Source organism: Fundulus heteroclitus, unplaced genomic scaffold (genome assembly GCF_011125445.2).
Source record: "Fundulus heteroclitus isolate FHET01 unplaced genomic scaffold, MU-UCD_Fhet_4.1 scaffold_502, whole genome shotgun sequence".
Taxonomy (NCBI): Eukaryota; Metazoa; Chordata; class Actinopteri; order Cyprinodontiformes; family Fundulidae; genus Fundulus; species Fundulus heteroclitus.
Genome location: NW_023396926.1, coordinates 39327 through 50678, shown reverse-complemented (window position 1 = coordinate 50678; position 11352 = coordinate 39327). Strand labels below are relative to the sequence as shown.

The window sequence follows — 11352 nt, the reverse complement described above, 5'->3', positions numbered from 1 at the left end:
ATAAAACCCACTTCCACAGCAACAGCTGTTAATGCATTTATACACACTGTGCACTTTCAGTTCATGTCATATCAGGTAGCTAATTTTCCACAGTCAGTGCAAACACAGGAGAGGCCCAGGGGCTGAGCTCATGCTCTAGGGCTCAGGGCGTCAGCATAGCCCATGAGCAAGGAGGTTGTTGGCCCACGTCGAATTACAACAAACAAACAGAAGTTTACATTGTCACTGAAGAGTTGGGAGGATGTGACTTCAGATACCACAGCTGTGTCGAGATCAAGGAGAGGCCTTCCTTTTGGTCCACAGCAGTGTGGGGGGCAGGGGTGGGGATTGAGGTGGACGCTGCTTAAAGCTACTCCGCCCCTCACACTGCACTTGCCGCCAGCGCAGAAGCTCCCTGAGAGCGGCGCTCTCATCTCTGTTGGTCAGACGTAGTCGCTGGAGCAGCTAGGTAAAAAAGGAGAGACGCAGGTTCGGTTTAGAGAGGCAGATTAGCAGGAGCAGCACACTTTACTCTAACAGATGAGATGATCGAGCTAATGCGTGACTTATGGGACATGTGGATGAAAAGCTCACACTTTATTTCATCGCGATAAATTCAAGTTCTAGTCGTTAAACTTTCTCACAGGTGCTCAAGCCAGAAACAAATCCAATAGCTATGAGTCATTGCCCAAGTAAAATTAGATGAGATTTTCACATTTTTCTTCATTAATCAGTGCCAAACCCCACCCTCCAAAAAAACAACAACAAACAAACAAACGTAAAAATGAAAAGTTTCCTTCATGCTCAGTTATAATTGAACCGATAAATTAAATTGGAATCAACTTTGTAATTTTCTTTTCTTACTGTCAAATGAAAACTACTTATTTTGCAATCTCGTTACATTCTACAACCTGAAAATTACTAATGGCCCAGGCTACGCATCTCCTAGTTTCAGGGTTTAGTCTATTTCTTTAAATCTTTAATCACACAATCTCAACGGTTTATGCTATGTGTTCCCAAGATAAAACCTGCAGGTAACTGGATGTCCGTTGTGTCAATGTTATCTAAATCTAATCATCCGTCCAATTATGTCACTGTAATTTGTCGAAGTTTAAGACCCCTTTGTGTGACTAATTGCTTCTAGAAAATATTATATTTCAACCCTGGAGGTTTTAACAAAATAGGAGTACTTTTCCTGCTATATCTTTCAGTACATTGTCCCGTTGTCACACCAATTACACACAACAAGCTACAACGTGCTATGACATACATGAATATATGTTTCAGATATCCATATAAGCCTAAATACTTAGACTGACTGTTTGCACTGGCACAATGTTAAAGAATCTAATCCATAATTAACATCCCTCTGCTAGGCTATTCAATGCTGTGGCGCCGGTCAGGAACACCAGCTACTGGAACAGTAGACAAGAGGGAACACCACGTCCTTCTGAAATGCATGACTGCACAGGGACTTCCACAAACACACATAGGCCTAATGCAACAAGAACCAGAAACAGATTTAACTATTATTCACTTTGAGAGATTCACAGTGTACAGCTTCAAAATGGTTGCACAACATGATAGGATGACAATGTAGCTTTTAGAGATGACCAAAAAAAGTTATTTTGAAAAACCTTTGATACAGTTTTATGTTTTAGTATGAAGCAAAGTATTGGACAGTTTCTTCCAGGTTTGCTAATTTCAGTCTGAATTAAATTAGAAAATTCATGATTTTGTTTTAAGCAAAAATTACCTAATGATACAATCTAATGCAGCGCCACTAATGGTGTTAATCCATACCTTTGTCAGTGCAGCAAGGTGTTACAATCTATGTTAACAAGTTGAATGGATTATGATAGTATAGCAACAGTATGTCTGAATTTTTGTCTACAAGTCACTTCTTATTTTTGAATACAAAGATGTATGGTGATATGCATTTGGTCACTTTTTTTATTTCTTAAATACATTCAGTTATGTACTTTGGGTCTTTAGGAGAGAAAAAAAAGATGAATTTAGTCTGTCCAGATGCTGCGTACACTAACCAGCCACTTTGATAGGTACATCTGTCCAACTGCTCATTAACGCAAATTTCTATTCAACCAATCACATGGCAGCCACTCAATGCATTTAGGCATATAGATATGTCTACAAGATCTGCTACAGTTCAAACCGAGCATCAGAATGGGGAAGAAAGGTGATTTAAGTGACTTTGAACGCAACATGGTTGTCGGTGCCAGACGGGTCTTGATTTCTGCTGCAACATTCGGATGGTAGGGTCAGAATTTGGCATCAACAACATGAAAGCATGGATCAATCCTGCCTTGTATCTGGTGGTGGCGGTGTAATGGTGTGGGGAAAATTTTCTTGTCACACTTTGGGCCCCTTTGTACCAATTGAGCATCGTGTCAATGCCACAGCCTACCTGAGTATTGTTGCAGACCGTGTCTATCCCTTTATGACCACAGAGTACCCATCTTCTGAAGGCTACTTTCAGCAGGATAATGTGCCATGTCATAAAGCACGAATCATCTCAGACAGGTTTCTTGAACATGACGTTACTGTACACAAATGGCCTCCATAAGATATCAATCCAATAGAGCTCCTTTGGGATATGGTGGAACGGGCGCTTGCCATCATGGATGTCCAGCTGACAAATCTGCAGCATCTGCATGATGCTATCATGTCCATATGGACAAAACTCTAAAAGGAATGTTTCCAGTACCTTGTTGAACCTATGCCACGAAAAATTAAGGCAGTTCTGAAGGCAAAAAGGGGTCCAACCCAGTACTAGCAATGTGTACCTAATAAAGTGGCCAGTGAGTGGATATATTGTGATACTTTGCTTATGTCACAATTTTTTGTGCCATTCAGTTTTCTCTACATTTTTGAACAATGACACAAGAGTCTTTGCTGTGGAGCTGCTAAACAAGGTGATGGACTTCTAACCGATTTTGTGAATCGGCCATCTTTATTTTTTTGCTGCGACTTTGTAGACCAAGCTGGTAAAAGGTAAGTTGGTCCAAAACTGGACCATTTAAAGAGAATTTAAAGAGCCCGCACCTAAAATTAGTTGCTCTCAGAACAGAAGTTAAATAGGGGCTGTGGGGCAACAATAATAAGGAATTACACCAAAGCATTGCAGTTCCACTTTATATAAACCACAACTGAATGTGGTCTCTTTATCAAGTCCTGAAGACACCTGAATATCGTGTAAAGCGCTTTACACGATATTCAGCCATTCAGTGGTAAGCTACATTGGTGAGCAGGTCCTCGGACCAATACCAGTAGGTAAACCAGGTGAAGTTTGTTAAATGATACAACAACTGAGCGGGGGCTTGAGGGGGGAGCATTAATACCATGGGGGCGACAGTGCATGCCCATGGTATTAAAGTATACTACACTTTATTTTTTTTAAGAAGTAGAACATGTATACAGTCCGACCTTCAGTTCAACTTTAGGTATACCTCATTTGTACAGAAACTAGAAAAAGAAGAAAAAAGACGTAAGGATTTATATGGTTTTATTTAAAATCCTTTTATTTATACAAGTGTTTTTCCAAATCTCATAAACAGAAAAACAGATTATGCTTTAAAGATCAAAGATATCAGAAGACGCTGATTTTTATTTTTTTGTTAGCTTTTTCTTGGAAATATCTTTTTACTAGGTTGATTAGTTCAGAGACACAAAGTATCACACTGTCTGTCCTTCTCATATGTTTCAGAAATGAGAATGCGGTGTGCCACATGCTTCTGAGAAGCAAACATGTGAGGGCTGCTACTTTTAAATGTCACCGCCTTAGCCGAGACATTGTCTGATGGGATAAACAGAACTATCAATCTTGTCATCTTCTATCACTCAGCTGTCTGTCAATTTGTTATATAATTAGCCTAGACTGCTCTCGGAAAAAATACAAAACAGTCTAATCAACTTGCCCCCTTTATCTTCTAACATCCTTTCTTCTTATTAGTTATGAAAATCCTACGCAAACTTAGTTTGGAATCAAGCTAATAGACAAAACTATTCTGAACATTATGAATCTAATTTTGTTGTAATGAACAAATTAATTATATTGAAACAGCTACAAATCAGAGCAGTTTCAATATACATCCATCAGAAAAGCATTTTTCTCTTATCTTTGCCTCCCAGTATTTGAAACGTCGCTGTAGTGACGAACAGAGCATGAAACACGACAAGGCAAATATTTGTTAGGCTTTACAGACATTAGATATGCATGAATTCAGCCTGACTCTTAATTACATGGAACACCACAGTAATAAACGAGGAAAAATCATAGATCATAGATTTGTGGCTCAATTGCAATCTCTTATTTTTGTGACATTTTGACCTGCTGATATACAGTTTAGCTGTGAGTGGTCAAAACAACGTGATTTTTGACTAGACATTTTAAACCATAAGTATAGGTATTCAGACATGTAAAATTATAAACTGTGTAAACGGCAATCTTAACTCTGGGGCGACTAAGTTCCAATGGAAAGAGTAACAGCCTTGCATTCGGAAAGTTATGTATTTGAGCCTAATTTTCGCCACTGCCACATGTTGATGTGCCCCTGGGAAAAGCTCTTCCCCTTAAATTGCTTACAAATTTGCATGTTGGTGTATAAATGTACTTATAGGAGTAGCTGGGGAAATGTAACTATAGTGTAAAGCACTCTGAGTGGTCAGTATGATTAGAAAACTGCTATATAAATTCAGTTCATTTAACATTTAAGTTTTATCAAAAACATGCTAACACTTTCAAATTCAGTATGTTCTAAAAGTGATAAAATACAATTGCTCCCAACAATAAAACAACTTTTCAGCAATACCTTAGGCTACGTTATACTACAGGTTTTTATGCTTAATTCCGATGTGCAATTTTTATCACATGGCCGTGTTCATACTACTAATTACATGTCCCTGCCATCAGACTTGTGTTGCAACGGATCGCAATTGTTTTACGACCAGAAGGAGAAAGTAGACGTCACATAGCTGCGCACTGTTCATGGAAATAATTGCAGATATAGTTGTTACTACAAGTGTTCAACCAAGCATTGTTAAAAAAACTTGATTCCACTGAAACAACAACAGTGGATTTAAAGGGATCCAAAATTATACTTTATTTGAGAAATATCTATTTTAGATGTAAAAACAATACAGTACAAATAATGTAAGTTGCTTAGTTTTTATAAATTTTAGTCACTCATACATCACCATGTTGTTTATGCTGCAATGAATTCTGGGTATACTAGGTCCTTTAGCGCTAGCTCCGTCCAGCCAAAACAGCAATGAGTGACATTAAACCTTTGCAGTGTGAGCCGGAGCGAGTTGAAATTGAAATTGATAATATAATAATTAATAATGAAATGTTGAATGACACATACCGCTTGTAGGACTGTGTGATCCAGCAAGTAATGCTCTGTGTCCGGTGGCAGGTCCAATAACACTTGCTTAGGGTCTGATCGGTCTGGTCTTCAGTCCGTTATCACCTGTTTAGGGTCTGATCTGATTTCACATTGGGCACCGGCAAACAGTGGCAGTAGCTTGGTTATTTAAAAGGGCTTTCGGCATTGCCTGTCTGATGTTTCGCCCAGCATCTTTCGCTCTCTAGGTGGCGGGGTTTAGGCGCTTTATGGATAAAAATAGTTGCGCGACAGCTGGTTTTAGCCTGCGAGGGTAACACCCACCTGTTGGCACCTTCATCAATTTTGTTTGTAGAAATGACTCAAAGTCTTTTGGAGAGAAGTGTTGAGAGCCCATATGTGGGTCCTTTGGAAGTTGTCCTTATTTTAATAGCTTTTTCCTATTGTGCTTTTCTTTTTTTTCATGAGGGATCGACGAAGACTCACCTGTGTTTCTGTTGTGTTCTGTTTTGAAATTACAGCCAACAGCGACACTGTGTGGCATTGTCTGAATTTACACCAGTCAAACGCAATACAATAAAATACACTCGGATAACTCCGTAGGTTCCAGACCAGTAGGACCTAACCACGTCATTAACCCAGCATGCATTGCACAGGTGGAAAAATGGTGACCTCCATGGGTGAAAAATATAACAAAAGGTATACAATTTTTTTAAGTAAATATGAGTTTTTACATAACACAAACAGAAATTTTTAAGTTAATAAGAAAATTTCAACATATTTAGGCCAACATGTTCAACTAGTCTTGGATCCCTTTAATCGTTACTAGAAATTATACAAAAAAAAATATTTGTGTTTTGTTATATAGTTGTTGAGTCATGGGATAATATTAAGATCGCATCATAACAAGACAAAGAAGCACAGCTATTAACAGCAACCTTTTGTGTAGCCGTGATTGCTGCTGCTGTAGAGAAGTCTGTGTGGGTGTGTAGTTGGAGCCAGGATAGTGACGTAAAAGTCGGATGAAATGTGACGTGACCATTCAGACAGCAGATGCTTTGAAAACTGTCGGATACATATCCAATTTAGTACCACATGTGGAAGAGGCACAAACTGGATTTTTGGTGGGCAAAAAGATTGGATTTGGGTCACATTTTTCTGCTGCAGGAACGTAGCCTTAGTTCTCCCAGTTTCTTGGTTATCTGTTGGCAGTTCAGTGAAACGCCCCCGTGGTGGGTACAAATTGTGGAAGTAAAGGTCTTTTTGTAACCAAAAACGTTTCTTACAAAATGACAAATACATTTTCACCACCTACTCAAAGTCTTTTTTGCCTCAGCAACAACTTTCACAGTTGAGTTTTGACATTTCAACTCACTTGATCACCTGCTGATTTCTTAGTGCCACTCTAATAGAGATTGTACGTTGAAATTTGTTTTTTATGGCATAAATCTCTAAGTATATGAATAAAAGGACACACTTCTACACCTTGAATGTTCACTGAACCAGAATCGTCCAGAACAATAGTAAATACCATCAAGTTGCTTATAGAGCGCTAGAGAGAAGAACGTCCATCCAACTCGACATTAAAAAAATGATAATGGTAATGGAGTTTTCTGAACAAACAGTGGAGAAAATGACCAGATGAATTGTGGATGAAGTTATGCAAAAGCAGTGCTTTTCATAATTTTGACTTCAAAAAAGTATCCAAAGTTTATGTAAAACCTGTTGATCAGAACATTTTGATCCTCTTTCCTTGGGTTCAATTGCTAATAAAAACATCCATGACTAACCAGACTATTAATCATTTTTACCCAATGTTCTTGGGAAGTAGTATGATTTTGCACAAATTACATGAAAAACACTGCAGTTACTGTCAGGCTTGAGAGCAGCATGGCTGTGAAACACTCACCACATCCCTATATATGGAAAGTGTTTCCAGTGAGCCCCCCTGATCCCCTCTCTCTTTTAGAGGGCAGCCCCTGCACCAAATGGGGAAAAGTTGAGATGCCCCCTCTGAAAAAATCAATTATGGATAAAAGAGCAAAAGAAATGTTAGAAATACAGAGAAAGCGAATCTTGTTAGCAGCTAGATTTAGCTTCAGACTTCTAGAAATACTGTGATTAGGAAGGCCGGAGCATCAGCCTTTTGCTTCCTTCCACACACAGGTCAGCTTTAAATGCAGGGGGGAAACATTTCCTCGGTGGCAGGATTTTAAAGCAGGAACACAGAGTGCTTTCACACCTCTTGTGGAGTTGCTCTGTGAAAGGTGAATCCTGTGAGCTCGTCCCAAAACGGTACACCATGTGCTTTGCTTATTCTTTTGCCTTTAGCTTATCTGACAATCACTCGCTAATCCAAAGTGCTATTAAAGTTCACTTCGTTTTTATGAGAGAAAACTTTGCGTGCAGGTCTGAATGTTCTGGAATATGAAATATATTGGCACTTTTAGCTTGCCCACCTTTATATGAGATATTAAATCTATGTGAGCTAAGAATAACGTGGATTCCAGAAAGACCTAATGGTGTGGTTCACCTGTTCAAACTTCAGTGACAAAATGTGCATTTCTCTATTTACAAAAAATAAAACAACAAACAAAAAAAGTTACAGTTATGTTTAAAATGCCTCAAAGTAGAACCAAGGTCAAATTTCTGCTTCTTGTGCACAACTTGGTGAAAAAAGCAGATTCTGATGGTTATAGATGTGGTAAAGATAATTTGCTGAAGTTCAAACTGAGTGTTAGAATATCGAAGGAAAGAGATTTAAGGGGACTTTTAAATAGACAGACTTGTCTGAGTATTTCAGAAACTGATAATTTACTGGGATTTTCTCGTTTTACCATCTCTTAGGGTCACAGATAATGGTTTGAGATAATTCAAAGACACCAGCAGCTCAAATAACCACTTGTTACAACCAAAGTGTGGAAAATACAATATCTGATCGCACAACACCTTGAACCTCGAATCTGCTGGACTACAGCAGCAAAAGACCACATTGGGTGGCGCTCCTGTCAGGTACGAACAGGAAACCGGCTACAAGTCACCGGAGCCTACCAACATTTCACAATAACAGGTTGTGAAATGCTGCCTGATCTGATAAGTCTGTATTTTAGTTGCAACATTGTGGCAAACTAGAAGAAAGCAGTTATTCGTCTAGGTTTGGTACAAGGTCAAGCTGGTGGTGGCAATGTAATAGTTTGGGGGGGATTTTCTTGACATACTTTGGGCCCCTTCTTTCCAAATCCACCAGCCTACCTGACAATTGTGTCTGACCATATACCCCTTTTAACCAGAGTGCACCGATCTTCTGATGGCTCTTGCCAGCAGGATAAAACACCATGGCACTTAGATAAAATCATATCAAACAGATGTCCTGAAGATGGTTTGAGTACCGAATCTCAAACCAGTAGCCCACCACCTGGGATCTGGAGGAACTAGAGAATTCAATCATGGACATAGAGCCAAAAACTATCACGGCAACAGTTAATGTCAAGATGGTCCAAAATCTCTGAGGAATGTTTTAGATGCAATAATTAAGAACGTACTGAATGAAAATGATGGTCCAACCCAGTACTAGAAAGGTTTATCTTATAAAGTGTCCCGTGAACATTGACTTTAACTTTTCATCTAGATCTTATACTGCATCTGAAGATGATCATGGAAAAAGTTGTGTATTGTTCAGAGTGTCAAAGAAAACTCCCTGGTCTCATGTGCTGTATAGAACTATACATGTTTTCATGGAGCTGGTTGTGATTAAACCAGAACTATCTGTATGCTGTGAACCTTACTAATAAAAACATGCTATTAATAACACTTCTGTCTTCTGTTCCACGCATGAGAAAGTAACAGTTTAACTCCAACGCACAAAATGGTAAAATTCAGAGAATGAATCCACTTTTAAATGTTAGATAAAGCACATTCTGAGAATGATGTGTTATTTCATTTGGGTTTAATCTTTCAGCAAATCACAGGACTATGCTTTCCATTTAACGGTGGATAATTAAGATGAATGATGACCCTGATCAAAAGAAAAGTTGAATGTAATCTTTGGATAAAAAAGGGAGATTTTACAGGGTGTTCTGGCCTAAAGTGAAGTTGCAGCACGCGATAATAGCTATGAAAGCCTGAATCTGTATTTGTGACTTCCTCTCCCTGTGGAATGCGGCAAAGATGCTTTAGGCTCGCTGACATTTACAGCACTGTTTAGTTGGACCTCTCAGTTTTCTCTGGTTTTCACTTGAATGTGTGTGAGTTGGGTTGGAGTGGACAGCACCGTGAATTTAATCCTGTAACACTACACTTGCCTGTAGAGTCTGAAAAAGCTCGCGTGTCATGAGAGGTACATGATGTTCCAAGGAGGTGACTTTTTTTCCCCTTCACTTAGTCAACAAACCCAAACACAATAACGTCTGTCATTACAGGGACCGTGCAAAAACTGTGTGTGCCACTGTGAATGTGTGTGAGTCAATTTTTGTGTCCCTGCAACTGGCTATAAGCAAACAGATCTGAAAATGAAGGTCAAGGTTTCTCAAAAGTCTGCAAGTGGAGTTACTAAACATTATGAGGAGGCGTCCAGGGCTAACGGGCTGGAATGCAAAAAGTGAACAGCGCCTGAAATAAAAATTTGATTATACAGATACAATTCAAATTTCCTGGAGCCGCACATCACACACTAGTAGGTAAATGCTTTATGGTGATTACCTGAGTATGATGGCTGTCCAAATGTCTGTGGAGGGAGGGGGTGCTGGAGTTTGACTTGGTGTGACTCTCATCCTCTAATGAGCCTGAATGTTTTACAAATAGAAAACACGTCATTGGAGGTCAAACCACAACTGTGACATTTTTCAAGTGAACTTATTTTCACCATATAGATGCATCTCAATAATTTAGCAAATAGCTGAAAAGATAATTTATTTCAGTAGTTCAGTTCAAAAATTGAAAGTCAAGTATAGCAATATTACACAAAAAAAGTTAAATATTTCGAATGTTTATTTTAGTCAGTTCTGATAATGAAGAAATGCAAGTAATGAACCCCTAAAATTAAGAAATTTTGGATTTTGTATAAAAACAGAAGACTAACAAATGAATGCTATGTAATGGTCATTTTATGGTCTGCACTATCACAGATAAACCTCTGGACTTAGTTCTCCAGCAGACTGTCACTGGTACCTTCCACATAGAAGGAAGTCCATAAAAGGTCATACCTAAAGCAGATGGCTGAATACAAAGCGCTTATGGAATCTGTTGAATTAGAAGTTGAGTGGGAGGAAAACGTGTGGTAGAAAAAGTCACACAAGTGCCATGAATAAAAACAGCAACCTTGAAACACTTCTGAAACAAATCCCATTCAAGAGTTAGGAGTAAGGTGTGTCAAAAGTTAATGTTTAAATTTCAAAATTTCCATCATACTGTTCCTATGGTTCCTGGAGTCTGCACCATTATCTCTGGTTAGGTTGATTTTAAAACTCAAAGTTCTTCTATCAGATGAATTTACATTTTGCATTTGGAAATTAAGGTTCCAGAGAAGTGGCACAGTCAGATTCCCAAGTCAGCGCAACACTCTACCAGGCACTTATGGCTTTCATCTGCTGACAAGGTTTATGGCTTCATTTTCCGGCAGGACAAGGCACCTGTCCACACTGCCAGGAGCAACATACTTGGGCTGATGACCATGGCATCACTATGCCTGATTTGCCTCCATATTACACTGTATTGATGCAGTAAATAATGCAAAAGGAGCCCCAACCATATGTACTGTATAGTACATAGACATAGCCAAGAATGCTTAATATTTGTCTTATGCTATTTGTTATTTTTCTGAGAAAATACATTTTCTCAAAAAATTCACATTTTTATTAGGTGTAAGTGTGAAATATATCACTGTGTAATGAATGTATATTACATTAATTTCAGTTTTTGAACTTTTAGTTCCAAAAGTAAAACAAAAAGAAAACTATGATGATATTCTAAATAAATATGTGGTTTTTTTTTCAGTTTTAGTTATTTATTTATT

At 38.5% G+C, this 11352-nt stretch overlaps 1 protein-coding gene across 1 annotated transcript in view; it reads right to left on the bottom strand.

The window, feature by feature from the left end:
• Positions 1-355: 355 nt before the first annotated feature.
• LOC118556331 (unconventional myosin-XVI-like) overlaps positions 356-11352 on the bottom strand; it is a 48455-nt gene continuing 37458 nt past the window's right edge. Inside the window, exons 13-15 of the mRNA XM_036132427.1 lie at positions 10041-10123; positions 7252-7355; positions 356-444 (exon numbers count right to left, since the gene is read on the bottom strand). Of these exons, the coding sequence (XP_035988320.1) occupies positions 7308-7355; positions 10041-10123 (131 nt within the window). The 3' untranslated portion in view covers positions 356-444; positions 7252-7307. The remainder of the gene's footprint in view (positions 445-7251; positions 7356-10040; positions 10124-11352) is intronic.